General features: G+C 42.1%; 2 protein-coding genes across 4 annotated transcripts in view; both read left to right on the top strand.

Annotated features, from left to right (window-relative positions):
- abcc5 (ATP-binding cassette, sub-family C (CFTR/MRP), member 5) overlaps nucleotides 1-1755 on the top strand; it is a 55050-nt gene extending 53295 nt beyond the window's left edge. The window contains exons 27-29 of the mRNA XM_030152365.1: nucleotides 73-186; nucleotides 308-472; nucleotides 1166-1755. Coding sequence (XP_030008225.1) covers nucleotides 73-186; nucleotides 308-472; nucleotides 1166-1267 — 381 coding nt within the window. The 3' untranslated portion in view covers nucleotides 1268-1755. The remainder of the gene's footprint in view (nucleotides 1-72; nucleotides 187-307; nucleotides 473-1165) is intronic.
- A 4342-nt stretch (nucleotides 1756-6097) lies between these two features.
- Nucleotides 6098-17791, top strand: rnpepl1 (arginyl aminopeptidase like 1). Of its 3 annotated transcripts, XM_030152386.1 has the most exons (12): nucleotides 6098-7541; nucleotides 8209-8376; nucleotides 8928-9079; nucleotides 9290-9406; nucleotides 9656-9891; nucleotides 10663-10776; nucleotides 10870-10982; nucleotides 12099-12207; nucleotides 12293-12520; nucleotides 13418-13560; nucleotides 15996-16135; nucleotides 16184-17791. In XM_030152386.1, exons 1-12 carry the CDS (start codon nucleotides 7041-7043, stop codon nucleotides 16323-16325), a joined length of 2163 nt encoding a protein of 720 aa, XP_030008246.1. In that variant the 5' UTR covers nucleotides 6098-7040; the 3' UTR covers nucleotides 16326-17791. The 3 variants fall into 3 exon arrangements, with proteins under 3 accessions (XP_030008246.1, XP_030008244.1, XP_030008245.1); XM_030152384.1 differs by having other exon boundaries at nucleotides 6099-7541; nucleotides 15996-17791; XM_030152385.1 differs by having other exon boundaries at nucleotides 6100-7541; nucleotides 8209-8349; nucleotides 15996-17791.
- Nucleotides 17792-17827: the final 36 nt, after the last annotated feature.

Below are 17827 nucleotides of genomic sequence, written 5' to 3'. Positions count from 1 at the left end.
TTTTTAAAATCACATGACAGATTACATCACAGGTGATGTCAACATTCATTTAATGTTCACAATGTGTTTCAGGTCAGTCAGCTGCCTCTGAAGCTGGAGTCGGAGGTGGTGGAGAACGGAGAAAACTTCTCAGTTGGAGAAAGACAACTGCTGTGTGTCGCCAGAGCTCTGCTGAGGCAATGCAAGGTGAGACAGGTTAAAGACGACCAATTGGAGGTAACCGGGAGACACAGGGTTCATGTAACTCACTTAAGTCCCTCCTCCTGCTGTACGGTTCTGTCTTCTGATTGGCCAATCGTGGTCTCAGGTGCTGGTCCTGGACGAGGCAACGGCTGCGATGGACGCTGAGACGGACGCCCTGATCCAGGAGACAATCCGCAGCTCCTTCCAGGACTGTACAACGCTGACCATTGCCCACCGGCTGCACACGGTCCTCGCCTCCGACCGCATCATGGTCCTGAACCAGGGACAGGTAAGGTGGTAGCCAATCAGAGAGCAGCACCTGTCCACTCTGTCTGACATCACTTACTGACCTGTACATGTCCCTCATGGAACCAGGGTTTCTCAGTTTACAGTTTGTATTGTTAACGTTAGCTAACATTAGCTAACGAATCTAAATGAGTCACGTTTGAGTTTGATACGTTTATTTTTGGAAATTTTTATTTTTATTTCGTCAAACAGTTCAGAAGTCTCATAATTGTCCTCTTAATGTTCAGTTACAGACCTGAGTGTCGACCACCATAAAAACTGGTGTCTGTAGCAACGGAGGAACACAGCTAACAGTAGCTGAAGCTAAGCAATGTTAGAGACTGTTAGCATGTTGTTAGCACACAGAAGGAAAACGTCAAAATTCATGTGTGTTGACAGAGCATGTAATAAAGAAAATGTAGATAATCCATTTATTTATGATACGTCAGACTCAACATTCATGTGTTCAATAAAAAAGTGAATCTGTTTCAACAATAAAACCAAAGATATCGATCAATTTAACCTACAACACATTTAGAAACACTGGAGACAGGAAGCAGAAGAAGAAGAAATCAGGTTCAAGCCACGGATCAGAGGAACTCAACAAAACCCTGATGTTTTAACGAAGTCTGTGCTGTGATTGGCTGTCGAGTCTGTGCTGTGATTGGCTGTTGACTGTGTGCTGTGATTGGCTCAGGTGGTGGAGTTCGACGAGCCGTCCAGGCTGCTGGCCAATGAGAACTCTCGCCTGTGCTCGATGCTGGCCGCCGTGGAGAACAAGATCTCAGTGCGAGGATGAGTCAGAGGTCAGAGGTCACAGTGCCAGGTGCTGTTACTGTAAATGATATTCATAGAATCTAAATGTGTAAATGAATGGTGGCTCTGTACGAGGCCACAGCCATCTCGCCGTCACATGACTTACTGTTGCTTTTTTTGCAACATGACGACATTTTGTCCGTTTTTTTTTTGTTGTTGTTCTTTTTGGTCGTGTGACCTAACATAAACAGGTCCTCTTCTGATGATCATGTGACTGGATGTTTTGAGTTTTTCATAATCATGTGACAAACTCCGCCTCCTAAAATATGTTGACCTTCCACTCAGAACACAGTGACATTTACTGAACATTGACAGGGTCTGGTGGACCAGCCTCCATCTTGGATCAGGACACTTAATATACATTCAGATGCAGCCAAATGTGGCCCAAATCCGATTTTTTCCCCATATGTGACCTGTAGCTGATCTGTTACAGACAGTTTGAACAGCACTAATCTGACCCAGACCACTTTCATATGTGGTCCTAAATCTGACCCAGACCACTTTCATATGTGGTCCTAAATCGGACCCAGACCACTGTCATATGTGGTCCTAAATCGGACCCAGATCACTTTCATATGTGGTCCTAAATCTGACCCAGACCACTTTCATATGTGGTCCTAAATCTGACCCAGACCACTTTCATATGTGGTCCTAAATTCAATACGTATTTGATGTTTTCCAATGTGACTTCAGTCTGAACGGCCAGGTTGCATTTATTCAACCTTTACATCATTGAAATGTGACAAATGTCACAATTCTGCGTCCCAGGAGTGTTACTTCTGTAAACACAGTCAGTGTCTGCGTGGTCTCATATTCCATTAGGACCTCTTTAGTGCACGTGGGTCACTTCAGGGTCACATTCAGTTCAGACTCAAAACTGATAGAAGTCACATTTAATGTGGAATATGAACCAACACACAAAAATATCAGAGTTCACCCAAAAATCCAAATTGTGCATTAAGACCTGCTGTGTGAACGGAGCCTTGGACTCAGACCTGGTACCGGATCACAGGTGGTTCTGGTGTTGGATCTGGTCTGATCCAGTTCCTGTGAATCCACCTGGGTCTGTGTCCTGTGATCCAGAACTGAGCTCATATTCACAGAGTGAAGACGTAATAAATCTGCACTTAAATAAACGTCTGTAAACGCATCATGAGGAAACAGAACCTGTTGGTTCAGGAATGAAACAGCAGCTGCTGCATTTGAGTCAACTGGGAATTTAGACAATTCACAGAATATTCTGATAATTTTCTCACAGTTTCATGATTTTGTTTCTGAAAATGTTACTTTTTTTTCTTTTAATACTACTACTGCTCTTTATTCTTTTGATATGAAGAATATTAACTTACACAATATCACAACTCTTTCAATACAAATACAATAACTATAATATTATAATATCACACAAAATTCTGACTCTTAATTTTAAATATTAAAACTCTATGCTCATATGATTATCTGTTTATTTCTGAAAATATTACATCATTATTCTCATAAAATTCTATTTTTTGTTTGTTTCTCTTCAGACCAGAAGGTCTCTGAGCTCTGGTTTTAAAAAGGTGGTCCACTTTGGTTCTATTGATCCCTGTTGAGTCATGTTCAGTCATGTTGGGTCTAGCTAGGTCCTTTCAGACCCTTTTGGGTTCTATGAGGTTCTGTAGTTGGGTCCTTTTGGGTCCTGTTGGGCCCTCATAGACCCGAGCCCAGACTTTGACATACAGGACCTTGTTGGTGCTTCTCTGGAACCTGTGTTCTTGACCCAGTTCTTTGGAGGGTTTGTGGTTCTGGACCTGGTTCAGGTGCTAATGACTCCATATATTCAGATTTGGAGGCTGATCAGGACATTATTATATTTATTATGTTAAATATGCTCCACACGTTCAGTTCTGTTTATAATGATTGAAAATGTTCATTTAATTCCATTCATGTTTGGATGTTGAACAGTCTCTGTTTTATTTAAAAGAATTAATGATCTTAACTGTAAATGTAAGAGTTTGTTTTACATACGTCTGATGTGGACTGAAACATGAGCAGGAATCTGTCCTTTTATTTAATGTTATTTATTGTAGACAAACTGTGAAGTTTCTACCTGTGGATGTGAACTTTAACTCGTATAAGTTTAATGTGTTTAATGTGTGTTTTCTTCAAATACGTTCGTCTGAATCATCTTTACTGTGAATGAATATAAATGAAAATACACGTTGATGGTGTAAATGTAGACGTTCAGGTTCATTCAATAGGAAAACAGCCCAGTGCAGTATGGGAATATTTTCCCTCATCTGGAGTTTACAACGGCTGTAGCTGAAGCAAACACGACAAAAGTACAACTCGTCCTGAAAATGTTAACTCCAATTTGGCCTCAGTAACCATAGCAACCACCCTCAGCTGCTACAATGTAGCGCTGTTTGGAGTTCTCTACAGCTCTGATTGGTGACTTCTGCCCGGCAACAGCAGCTGATTGGTCAGAATATAAACTGATTTGATGGAGCTGAGCTTCTGCGACTGACAGAAAAATGCAAAGAATAAAAAGATGATAATTACAAGGATAAAACTCTCATTTTGTCTGAATAAAATGAAAAATTTGCAGTATTTCATAACTTTTTTCTTGAAATATTTGAACTTTTTTCTGATGTTAGTTTAGTGTATTTTGGCCTTAATGTTCGTATCTTAGAAGAAAATGTAGAATCAGAATAAATGAGTGGACAGAAGCATGTTTTTGGAGGCGGTTTGTGACCTGACGATGAGGTTATTGTTACTGTAACTGAAACAGATTTCTTTAACAATGATGCCAATGTTTCGTATTTTACAGAATGTTTCGTTTCTTTCTTCCCGTCAGTGTTTGAGCTTGTTGGATTAAAATGGTTTCATTCTAATTCTGTATGGACGTCTGCTGATGACTGGAACCTACAGCCAGCTGACGCTTATTTTTATTCTTCCTTCAGACAAAATAAAAGTCTGGTTGTTATAGATTTTTCCTTGGAATGTCGACAGCCTCGTAAATGCATCTGTGTGGTATTTTTCTAACAGCCTTATTATTACAGCATGATAATGATAAACTGCCTTGCTAACACGACGAGCGACTACTCTCAAACATTATCAATAAAACTATTTTAAGATGAAGCGTCTCTTTTCTGACTCTGATTTTTACAGTGAACATTTATGAACATTTTCAGCTGCTGTTTATATGAAATAACAGGTGGAAACTTGAACCAGTCCAGATTCAGATGCAGGGGATTTGATGTTTTCATCAATTGGCAGATTTCAAGAATAAAGTTGGAAAAAAAAACCTTAAAAACACTTTGACAAAAGAGTCAAAATATTTAGTAAAAAGCATAAGTTTCTGAAAATGAAACATCATTTTGAGAAAGAATACTGGGGACTAAAACCAAAATATTACAAGAAAAAAGTTTAAATAAAATGCAAGAATAAAGTTGTATTATTTAGTGAAAAAAGTTGCTATATATTGAGAAAAATGCAATATTTCACATGTAATTTAATTTTTAAAATGTCAATGTTTCCAGAAAAAAACTCAGTATTGTAAGAATGAAGCTGTGATATTTAAAGCAAAAACTTTAATTATATGTTTTTTCTCCTGGAGGATTTATTGGTAACGTAAAGAATCTTAATCATGTTTTATGACTCATGCTATAAATAAAACTAATAATGCAAGAATAGAGTCATATTTTATAACATAAAAGTCAGGATGTTTTGAGAAAAACTGTGTTTTTTTCAAGAAAAAATCTCAAGAACAATGTTTTGAAAATAAAGTCCTAATGTGTAAAAAAAAAAAAAGTGATTTGGAAAAAATAAACTCATATTTGGGAGACAAAAACAAAAAGTAGAAAAAAAAATAATGTTTTGATTGAAAACTAACATACAATGATATTGTGAGAATAAAGTTGTAATGTTTTGTTAAAAGATATAATAGAAAAAGAAGAAACATTTTGATAGAAACTAATATTTTAAAACAAATCTGAAGTTGTAATACTTTGGGAACATATTTTTAATACTGTAAAATCCCTGATATGTGTTAAAAATGTAATTTTGTGAAAATAAAGGAATATTTTCTGAAAGAGTGGAACTATGAAAAAGTCAAATTATTAAAGTCAAGTATTTAGAGAAAAAATGAAGAAAAAATCACAATGGTTTGAAAAAAATCCAACAGTGATATCCTTTTGAGACCCAGCAATGCAATTTTGTCCTCTGTAGGGGACAAGAGTTTCACAGCTTTATTGGAAAAAAAAAATGCTGTCCACTGCAAAGGACATTCTATAAAAATTTTAAAAGTGCATCTGAAAAAATAAATAAATAAATAATAAATAATAATAATAATAATAATAATAATAATAATAATAATAATAATAATAATAATAAAGGCAATTATTTCATGTAAAAAAAAAAGCCAAAACTTGTGCTTCCCTGGGTCTCAGGAGGATATTGTGAGAATTAAGGCAATATTTTGTTGAAAAGAAAAGAAAAGAAAAACTTATAAGAAGATGTGATATTTAGAGTGAAACTAATTTTTCAAGAAAAAAATGGAGGTAATACTTAGGTAAAATATTGTTAATGTTGTGAAAATCATGTCATAACATTTAGAAAAAGTTATAAAGTCATTATACGATAGAATATAAAATATCCAATATTTCACCAAAATGTTCTGATATTGAAATGAAGATGATGGACTGATGTGGACTGATGTGGTCTGATGTGGACTGGGTGTTTGTTTCTTGAACTAGAACGGATCATAACATTAGTGTGAGTGAGTGGGCGGTGCCAGTTGACCTCTGACCCCCCAGCCCCGCCTCCACAGCGCCCCCTCTGGTCGTCTGAAACTTTGTTGCTGTTACTTCCTGTTTTGTCTCCGTCGGTTCCTCCGGTGTCTCCGGTGTCTCCTGTGTCTTTGTTCGGTACAGCCCGTCTGTCTGTCCTCTGTGTGTCCCTCCGTCACCGACCCGGTCCGCCAGACCCGGAGCCGGAACCCCGCAGACACCCCCGCCCGCACCGGGACGATTCCGATCCAGTGTCCGGGCAGCAGAGCGCGGAGCCCGGGCTGAGGTCCCAGGACGAGCCGGTGTCTGTGGTTCCTGATGGATTTTACATAAAGAGTTTGTCCGGAACAAACCAGTCCAGAATGCGCCTTCTGCTGCTAAAGCTAATTACACTGTGCGCTAATTAGCCGCCTGTGCTACCGGCCTCTTTATTTACTTCATTTAGTTCATTTATTGACTTAATTTGGCCTGTTTTTGACCTTTAACGTCCATGTGCCTGTCTCGGGTTAAGGCTAAAGGTGCTAAATCCGGTCCAGACAAAGTTTAAGCCGAGCTTTAAGATGCTAAATGTGCGTTCTGCTCCGTAGTGTGTCCTCCGGTCCGGACCCACAGACACTCAAGTGTCCTTAGCTGGAAAACACGGGACTGACTCGGTACAAACCGGGTTAGAAGTCGGTCCGCTTCAGTCCCGGGTTAAACTGGGTTCCTGCTGTGTGTTTATACTGGGTTTGTTTGAGATTCCGGTTCTGTTCTGGTTCAGTTCCGGTGGGTTTGTTTGAGATCTGCTCCGGGTCTGGGTTCCTCCATGGTTCCTGGTGTTGGACCCGGGTCTGGGTCTGGGTCTGATCTCGGTCTGGTCTGAGCAGGTTTTGGAAGGCTCTGGTGTTGGTTCCGGTGGTCTGGGTCTTTATGTCCCGGGCTGTAGGCTGCTGGTCTTGGATGCATTTAGTCCGGGTCTAAGGGGGTTTAGTCCCAGGTTTACTGAGGATGGCGGACCTCCAGCAGACCCCCACCTCGCTGTGTTGCTGCCGTAAAGCGTTGCCGGTGTCGGGGGTGTCTGGGGCCCCCGGGGGCCGGTGTGTCGGGGACTCTGGCCGTCCCCTGGGGGGTCCCGGGGGTCGCCGCTGCCCCCTGGTGGACGTGGCCTCCACCTCCAACTTCAGCTGCTTCCGGCTGAACCACCTCCACCTGGACCTGCGGCTCAACTTCGCCGTGAAGGAGATGAGCGGATGGCTGGTTCTGGACCTGGTCCCGGTCCAGCCGGGGGTCCAAAGCCTGGTCCTGGACTCCCACCCCTCCCTCCTGATCCACTCCATAGACTGTAAGGTCCCCGGGTCCGGACAGGAGGACCCGATGTCCCTCACGTACCGGGTCGACCCGTTCACAGACTACGGCTCCGCCCTCAACATCAGCCTCCCGGAGGCGGCCGTCGGACCGGGTCGGCTGATCCAGGTCACGGTCCGGTACACCACGACGGACGGCCCGGCGGTGAGGCCCCCTTTCCCATCAGCAAATCAGGGTCCAAGGGGTCAAACGGTTATCGGGATAATTATACATATGATAAGTATAAGTATGATGACATTCTGTGAAGTTAAAACATCAACCAGTGTTTAAAGATTGGACTGAATTTTCCATCTGTGAATTATAGAATGAATAGAATAGAATAGAATAGAATAGAATAGAATAGAATAGAATAGAATAGATGTTTTTTACCATTCTGGTAAATCAGACATGACTGTCTTCATGTTGTTGAAAATGAACAAATGTTCATCATTTTATTTCAACTTTACATCAGTTTCAGTTCATTTAAAACTAAAATAAGAATGTCAGTCCACAGGTCTGATCTTAGTTTCATCTTTTAGTTCATGGATCATCACGATACAGAAACAGAACTTCTAAACAGATACAATGACGTTAACGCTGCTTCATTTACGACAATAACTAGACTCATACAGCTCCATGAACACTGTATTAACTGAGCCAGGACTCACTAAGACAGACACAGAACCAGGACCTGGACCTGGACCTCCTGTCAGAGGACCCTGTAACCTTTTAACTCTGGTTGAAATGTGAAAATTCCTCCTCAATAATGAGGCAGATCCAGAGGGTCAGTAGAACCGGACCCGGTGCTGACGGTCTGTGTGTTGTGGTGCAGATCTGGTGGCTGGACTCGGAGCTCACCTGTGGACAGTCTCGTCCTCTGGTCTTCACTCAGGGTCACTCAGTTTGTAATCGCTCCTTCTTCCCCTGCTTCGACACGCCGGCCGTCAAGAGCACCTACACCGCCACGGTCCGGGTGAGTCCTGACCCAGAGGTATCGCAGGTAAACACAACTCTGAACTCTGCAAGAAAATACTACAACACCCACAAGTCTCAGCGGCGGTTGTCATGGACACCAGGCCCCACACAGTGTGATGTGTGAGTTCAGCTCAGAGTGGAGCTGAAAATCAAACAAGACTGAAATAAAAGCTGTCGATTCCTCAAATTAAAACTAAATTCAAGAAAAACTCAACTTAAACACATCAATTTCAACAACTGGTGTCAGACACAACAAACCCCGCCCCTTGTATGTATTTCGCCCATTATAAGTAAATGGGAGGGTTTTAAAAAACCATAAATTTTAATATTGACCTACTTTTCCCAAAACATAATGACATCTATTGTGGGTCACTGTCAATCCATAAACCCAATTTGGTATGAATTCAACCCGTAGTTTTTCTTTTAGTGTTAAACAAACTGAACCATAAACGGTACCCCTTGCCCCCCCACACCCCCCCTTGGGAGCGGGGTAATAAAAGTAGAAGAACCAGTGGATGTTTCTGTGCTGAAATGCGTCCATCCTGACTCCTCAGTGACCACGGGTTTCTTCTTCAGGTCCCAGACGGCGTCACGGTGCTGATGAGTGCATCGCGGAGCTTGTACTCCAAACAGGACCGGGTCTTCCAGTTCTCCATGGAACATCCGGTACCGTCCTACTTGGTGGCGTTGGTGGCCGGAGAGCTTCAGCATGTGGATGTAGGACCGAGGTCAGTCAGTCAGAATGAAGACACACCTTCAGATGTCACTGAGGAGCATGTGCATGTTTTAAAACCAGACCATTTCCTTCTACGTGAACGATCTGGTTGATCTCTAACGTCAGTAGTTTTAGGTCTGACGTCTGAAGAACATCTACAGATGTGAATAAAACAGTGTATCATCAGCGTACAGGGAACTCTGGTTTCACATGTTCATTTCAGGAGCCGTGTGTGGGCGGAGCCGTGCCTGTTGTCATGTGCGGTGCAGAAGCTAGGGGGCAGTGTGGAGCGCTGGCTGGGCGTGGCCGAGGAGCTGTTTGGACCGTACCTGTGGGGCAGGTGAGTCACTGATGGAATAAACTGACAGAAGGTGAGTGGCCCAGGTGTCATGCTCTGGTCCAGGTGGTCATGTTCTGGTCCAGGTGGTCATGCTCCGGTCCAGGTGGTCATGCTCCGGTCCAGGTGGTCATGCTCCGGTCCAGGTGGTCATGTTCTGGTCCAGGTGGTCATGCTCCGGTCTAGGTGGTCATGCTCCAGTCCAGGTGGTCATGTTCTGGTCCAGGTGGTCATGTTCTGGTCCATCCTCAGGTGTGACATCGTGTTCCTGCCCCCCTCCTTCCCCATTGTTGCCATGGAGAACCCCTGCCTCACCTTCATCATTGCCTCCATCCTGGAGAGCAGTGAGTTCCTGCTGATCGATGTCATCCACGAGATCGCACATGGCTGGTTCGGAAACGCCGTCACAAACGCCACCTGGGAGGAGATGTGGCTGAGCGAAGGACTGGCCACCTACGCCCAGCGGAGGATCACTACTGAGGCCTACGGTAGGACTAGTACTGAACAGACCTGGACTGAGGCCTACGGTAGGACTAGTACTGAACAGACCTGGACTGAGGCCTACGGTAGGACTAGTACTGAACAGACCTGGACTGAGGCCTACGGTAGGAGTAGTCCTGAACAGACCTGGACTGAGGTCTACAGTAGGACTAGTACTGAACAGACCTGGACTGAGGGCTACGGTAGGACTAGTCCTGAACAGACCTGGACTGAGGTCTACGGTAGGACTAGTCCTGAACAGACCTGGACTGAGGTCTACGGTAGGACTAGTCCTGAACAGACCTGGACTGAGATCTACGGTAGGACTAGTACTGAACAGACCTGGACTGAGGTCTACGGTAGGACTAGTACTGAACAGACCTGGACTGAGGGCTACGGTAGGACTAGTCCTGAACAGACCTGGACTGAGGTCTACAGTAGGACTAGTACTGAACAGACCTGGACTGAGGGCTACGGTAGGACTAGTACTGAACAGACCTGGACTGAGGTTGTTTGAATACTGTCACATTTGTCTTTTCCTGATGTTCAATCTGCTCCATATTTTAAAGTGTGATCTCACAATAAAATGTGTTTTTTCCGATTTTCCTGAAACATCTCATGGTTTTCACCTGAAGGGACAGAAGGATGAAAACATTCAGACGCTGAACTCTGTTTCATTCTGAATTAGTGCTACATGATACAGAGATGCTGTGGACGGCAGCAGTAACGCTCCTCCCCCTCCTCCTCCCCCTCCCCCTCCCCCTCCTCCTCCTCCTCAGGTGAGGCGTTCACCTGTCTGGAAACTGCTGTTCGATTGGACGCCCTCCACCGGCAGCTGCGTCTCCTAGGAGACAACAACCCAGTCAGCAAATTGCAGGTCAAGTTTGAGCCAGGTAACCAGAGAACCCACAGACAACACAAAGGTGTGTGTACCTGATCTCCTCAGGTGTGTTGTGGGCGTTTGACCCCAGCGTTCGTCTCCCCAGGTGTGAACCCCAGCACTCTGATGAACCTCTTCACCTACGAGAAGGGCTTCTGCTTCGTGTCGTACTTGTCTCAGCTCAGCGGAGACGTCCGACGCTTCGACAGTTTCCTCAGGGTCAGACACACCTGACATTTCCATACATTTGAATAAAACCTGTCGCACACCTGACACTTTACCTGAACCTCACAAACCCAAAGTACAAACATCCTTCTGCCTTTAACCCTTTTAAGACCATGTGTGTCACCGGTGACACATTCTGCATTTTATGTCATTCAAATGAACTGTAACTCCTGAACCGTTCTCACTGTTTACCAAATTCAAACGTCATCTTTTAGCTGAGATTGGGTTCTTTCTATTGGTCTATAGACAGTAGGGGAGGGATGGAAGTGGGCGGAGCTTAGAGCAGCAGAGTGCAGTCATTGAGAGAGAGATGGAAGATTTTTTTTTATTACTCTTATCAGTGTTTTAGCGAGGTTTTAGCTGTGTTTTTGTGGTGAATTCCCAAAAATAATTGTATATAATAGTGATAGTGCTGTTTTGAAGTGTGCTGCTAGTGTGTTTTTGTTGAGTTTCACCTTTTTTCACTGTTCTTATCTGTACTTTTGTGTTTTGTACAGTTCATTGATAGTTGTATTTTAGCTTTAAATATTCTATAAATGTCTGTACATTTATGTATGTAAATCTATAAGCAGATGATGGATGTTTATGTCAGTGAAATGAGGGGCTAGACAGGAAGTGAACACAGACTATCAACAAGATCCAAATGACACCAAAGAACCAAAAAGAAGAAGAACATGGACACAATGATCTAGAACAACTACAATGTTTGAACACATGGAAAATAATTAAAGTTTATTTCTATAATCTCATAAAGTTTCATTATGAACATTTATAATTGTTTGTCATTATAAATATGATAAAAATTCAAGTCTGTTTTTTTTACTTAAATGCACTGTTTTAAACATTTATTACATATAATAATGATAATTAATGGACACATATTGAAAGTTAAGTTTTTCCTGAAAAAAGTTGCAAAAGAAATGACAAAAAAGACACTTTTATCACATAAACAACATAAATAAATCTGGGCCTGTTTTAATGGTCATCCTTATAGGGTTAAAGGTCACAGCTCAAACCCAGAAGAGCTCACGGTCTTACATCAGTGTCTCACACCGCTTCCACTGGCATGTTTGTTGATTGTTTGTTTGTTTGTTGTTTGTTTGTTTGTAGGACTACATCTCAGAGTTTAAGTTCAAGAGCGTGGTGGCTCAGGACCTGATCGACTTCTTCCTGCGGTGTTTTCCGGAGCTCAGAGACACCGCTGTCACTCAGAGAGAAGGTGACCACCTGACCATTACCGTCGCACCTATCTCATCAAGTGACCTCCGGCCTGTGACATCATTTCCTGTGTGTGTTTGTGTCAGGTCTGGAGTTCGACCGGTGGCTGAACGGATCTGGTCCTCCTCCCTATGAGCCGGATCTGTCAGGGGGTGGAGCTCTGACCCGACCGGTCCAAGACCTGTGTGAGCTGTGGAGGACCGGCGACGCCCCCGACCTGCAGGCCGTCATGACCTTTGACCTGTCCACCTGGAGCACCTTTCAGATCGTCCTGTTCCTCGACCGCATGTTGGACCACTCGCCGCTCGCTCACGGTGCGTGTGCAGATACTGGATCAGAATGACCATATATGGTCATGGTGTGTCCGGTTCTACTCCAGTCAGTTAAACGGAATGAATAAAACACCAATATGTCAGAAAATAAGAATAGAGCAAATATAAAATTAAAAATAGACAAAATATGATTAGACACATTATTAACAGTATGTATATCTATGAACAAGTCTTTAAAAATAGTGCCCTTATGTTTTGATAAATATTGAATAAATATTGCATTGTTATTGCAAGAACAGATGATTATTGCACAACTTATTGCACATAATACACATTATATTATATATGTCAGAATCACAATCTCTTCATTGTCATTGTACAAGTACAATGAAATTAAGGTAGAGCTCTCCAGTTTAGTGCAAGAAATTACAAGGCACAACAAATGAGAGTAAGAAGGCACATTTATTTACATTTGGAAAAAATAAAAAATAGAAATACAACTAGGAATGTTTGTAAAAAAAAAAAAAAAAAAAATATATATATATATATATATATATATATATATATATATATATATATATATATAATTTAGTACAGCAAATAGTATGAGTAGTGCAAAATGGCTTTGGAAATAGTGCAAATGACATGAGAAAATAAATATTGTAGGATAATATAATATGAAATACTGTAAACATTAGACAGATATTGCACGTTATAGGGTATATTTATTATATATATGATGCATAGTGGGTGTGGCCTCTGTCCAGACACTGAACGCAAATAATGTGACACAAAAAGAAGAAACCAGTCGTTAAATCATTTGTAACTTGATTATGGACTGTAGTTAAAGAAGCACAGATCTGAATCTTACATTAAACACCATCTGAAGCAGAGGATGATGGGAGCAGAGGTGGATGATGGGATTGTGCTGTGTTTCAGACGTCATGCTCAGTCTGTCGGGCTGTTACTCGTCTCTGTTCGACGGGCTCAACGCTGAGGTCCAGATCCGATGGCTGCAGATGGTCGTGAGGAACACCTTCTACCCAGAGCTGCCCCGAGTCCGAGCCTTCCTGCAGAAACACGTCAGTCCCCACGGCAACACTACAAAACACTACGTTAACGTCACACCAAACCCCCCCCCCCCCCCATCTTCCTCCGTCATGGATATCTGAGGGTTAAACTCACAGAATGTCAGTTATTTTCTCCTTCACTTCTTATTATTGTCTCCTCATTATTTCATGAGTTTTTCCTCTAGATCAGGGCCGTCAAACTCCTTTAGTTCAGCCCAATATGACCTCTAGTGGACCAATAAAATAATAACATAATAACCTGTAAATAATGTCAACTCAAACTTTCCTTTATGTTTTAGAGCAAAAAAAGTCCAATTAAATTGAGGAAATTTTTACATCTATGAACTATCCTTTAAAAAAAATATGAGTAACATGAATAACAATTGACAACCTGATATTTCTCAGTTCATCATTTCCATTTCCTCATTTTCATATTGGTACAATTACACTTTTCCTAAGACATTTCCTGTTCATATTTTTTGTGAAAGGATAGTTTGTAAATGTTTTCATGTAGTTTTCCTTTTTTTTTTTTTACATTAGAGCAGGAAAAATTTGGTGTCTTCATTATTATTAACCCTTTATAGTTAGGGCTGGGTAAAAAAAAAATCGATTTAATCAATCTTAGATGGATTTCGTTTTAATTTTGCGTAACTGATTAATAGTGGATGAGATCAATTTTTCAGAGCAGGACCGGGAGTACGCGGAAGTGCGACCAGCTCTGTCTTGCGAACCCCTGGGGAAGACGGTCTCGCTCGCGACAGCTCTGGCACGGAAAAGACGCGGAGGAAGGGTGGGGAAAACTTCTCAGCTGGAGGTCCTCCTGGCCTCAAACTCGAACCTGCAATGTGAAGGAACTGGCCGCCTGGAGGTTCTCCGAGGCGAGTCGCGGAAGCCGGTCGTTCTTGGAATGATAACTTGGATCCATACTATCACCTATGGCTGAGTATGGAGTTAGAGGAATAGTAAAGCGACAATGTCTGACCGCTATGCTACCCCCCCGCTCCCCGACCAACAATCACGGAGCGCAACCCCCCCCCCCAGTGAGTAGAAGCCACCAGCCATAAAACACATTAAAGATGACGGAGAAGTCTGTCCTGAGCCACCGTAGAAACATGGCAATGTTTCTGTCCTGTTCATTATTTAAGGGCAGATTCAACTACTTCCTGCTGAAATGTCCGATTTATTTCCTTTCATATATCAATATTGATCCCAGTATTGATGTATTGCATGACTGCAGTAGTCAAATAATCAGGTTACAACTCAAAATTGTGCTTTGGTATCACTAAATTAATCTGAATCAATCAATTAATACAGAATCGAATTGATATTGGATTGAATCAAATTGTGATTAATTGATTCAGAACCTTATGAATTGAAATCAAATCAATTATGGAAATTGGCCATGATACCCGGTTGACTTATAGAAATACTCTGGAATTCAACATTTCAACCATAATGTGTTATTGGAGGACAGAACAAGACTTTATTACTTTTATGAAATTTTTCCAATTTCTTTTTTGTCATGTAGGAAATCAAGGTCCATGAAGATACCATATTTGGTTCCTTGCCATAAGTTGCCAAAAAAAAAAAAAAAAATGCAAGAATTAAATATAAAAAAATACAAGAAAAACACATGTGAGGTGAAAGGAACTTGTATTTGATCCCATTAGAACATCACTTTGATCCCTTTAGAACCTTCCTTTGGTCCCCTTAGATCCCCATGCGTGCTGGTCCAGACCCCTGTCCACATCCACATGACCCCTTTGAACATCAGTCCTTACATTAGTTCCATTACTTCATGGAACCAAACAAAGCAGGTCCACTCACTGTTCATGCACAGGTGGACCTTACAGACCCTGGAGACCACATTGGACCTTACAGACCCTGGAGACCACATTGGACCTTACAGACCCTGGAGACCACATTGGACTTCAGAGGTGGACCTTACAGACCCTGGAGACCACATTGGACTTCAGAGGTGGACCTTACAGACCCTGGAGACCACATTGGACTTCAGAGGTGGACCTTACAGACCCTGGAGACCACATTGGACCTGATACTGGGGACTCACTGTCCTCACTAGAGCTGTTACTGTCACTGTCTTGTAATGTGTGTGGAAATGACCATAAATAGTCACTTGCCCGATAAAAGGTTAACAGGTTAATCTGATTGTATTTTACTGGTCTGACCCACCTGGAAAAAACTAACTGAACTGAACTTTAACATCACTGATTAATATCATTGGTTTAAATTTAGCATTTCATAAATTCCTCCCATGGGCCTGATTGCGCCCACTGGTGGGCCGGTTTTGGTCCATGGGCCGTATGTTTGTTTAGAGTAAGAGTTTATATGTTATTTCCTCTTCAATGTGTGACTGTCTTTCTCATAAACACATTTCATGACTCTGATGTTCTGAGTTTTCCGTCTTCATGTTGTTTCTTGCGCAGACGTCCAGGATGTACACGGTGCCTCTGTACGAGGACCTGGTTGCCGGGGTGATGAAGTGTGTCGCTGTGGAGATTTTCTACCAAACGCAGCGTCGCCTCCACCCCAACCTCCGACGAACGCTGCAGCAGATTCTCTTCCAGACCAATCAGAATGGAGCGCTGCCGACCAATCAGAACGGAGCCCCGCCGACCAATCAGAATGGAGCGCCGCCGACCAATCAGAATGGCCCCACTCTGTCTGTCATAAACTCCACCCCCTCGTCACAGCCCTCCAATGCTAATGGGACAAGCGGCGCAATCGCACTGCGGGACGTCAATGTGTCGGCCTGAGGCTCAAACTGTGGTCCACGGCCCGGAAACGGCCAATCAAAACTCAGTGCAATTTAAATGAAGACTTGAAATGAGACGTTCAGGGACAGTCAGAAACAGAACGCCTCCTCAGACTGATCACTCTGATGAGTCAGTTTTTTACTTTTATGTGGAGACTCATTTCTGTCTAAAAATTAAAAATGAACGGATAGAAGATGGTAATTCTACTCAAAATATCTCAGAGTTTTAGTTAATTGTCTGTGTTTTTTTCTATCTTATTCAAAATAGCTTCTATTTTCTGACTAAAATGTGAAGTGGCCTTTGGGAAATGTAGGAAAACGTCAGTAAGACGTTATTATTCCCCCCCTGAAAAAAAAATTTAAATCAAGATTAAAAAAAAAAAAAAAAAAGACACATTTCACTTCAGTAAGAACTTCAACTCCTAACTTTATTCAAAATATCTTGGAGTCTAAAAGTTAATCTACAAATTTTTGCAATTTAAAACCAAGAAATTAAAAAAAAAAAGTTATTCCAACTTTTCTAAATATCTCAACATTCTTTCTAAAATGTACCTAGTGTCTGATAAATATAGTAATTACTCACAGAACTTTAACATAAATGTGGTGATTCCGCTGCTCATAATGTAATGGTGTTCCACAAGGCAGCGTTCCAGACCCACTGTTGTTTGAACTGAACCTAAAGTGAGACTTTCTGGTTCAGTCTGACCGCAAAAACTACTGGAAATTCTCAGTAATGGGCTAAAACTTCTAATATTTTTATGTTTGTGCCTTTTTTTTTATTCCTTATGAACTAAAACTAAAGCCTCACTCTGAGTAAGAAAACTGCCTCACTAAGTGTGATTTTAAAATCAAAATTTTAACTTGTAATTTGCAAATGGAGAAAATGTCAGGTTTCTGTATCCGTTTCTTTTGCTTCTTGTGACAGAAATGAGCGTCTTTCGACTCCACCTGTTCTGTGTGTTGTGTTCAGTGTGTCGACTAAGCAGGAACGTTGCGTTCACTGCCTCACCGATTTTTTTTCCCATATTTCTACAAACTGCTTTATACATGAGAAATGTAGCTTGAATTCATGAGGAGCTTCCCACGAACAAAAAGATGCCTACCTCCAGAAAAACTAACAACCCGCAGCGAATCGAACCAGCCCACGTTCACCCTGAGGCCTTAACATTGCGTTCACTGCAGCTGGGACATGGGATGCGCTTGCTTCAACCCTTTAACGACAGCCTTTATGTCACTAACAGCAATAAATATTTAAAACGTACCAAACAAGTGAGAGTTTGAGACAAAACCTGAAGAACAGCCCCTGGTGATAAACATGTTCGTTGAGTGGTTTATATTTTATAGGTGACCATGAGCAGCCTTGTGTTTGACTCCGCCCCCTCCTCAGTCTTGAAATGTCCCAGCTGCCAATGAACGCCTCTTCACAGATAATGAATGTGTGACGTTTAATAAACACTTGAAACCTCAGTGCTCTGTTTTCATGTCTCTGTTTGGTGTCTGTAA

The sequence above is a fragment of the Sphaeramia orbicularis genome, chromosome 13, assembly GCF_902148855.1.
Source record: "Sphaeramia orbicularis chromosome 13, fSphaOr1.1, whole genome shotgun sequence".
Classification (NCBI taxonomy): Eukaryota; Metazoa; Chordata; class Actinopteri; order Kurtiformes; family Apogonidae; genus Sphaeramia; species Sphaeramia orbicularis.
This window is presented reverse-complemented; position numbering and strand designations above follow the sequence as displayed.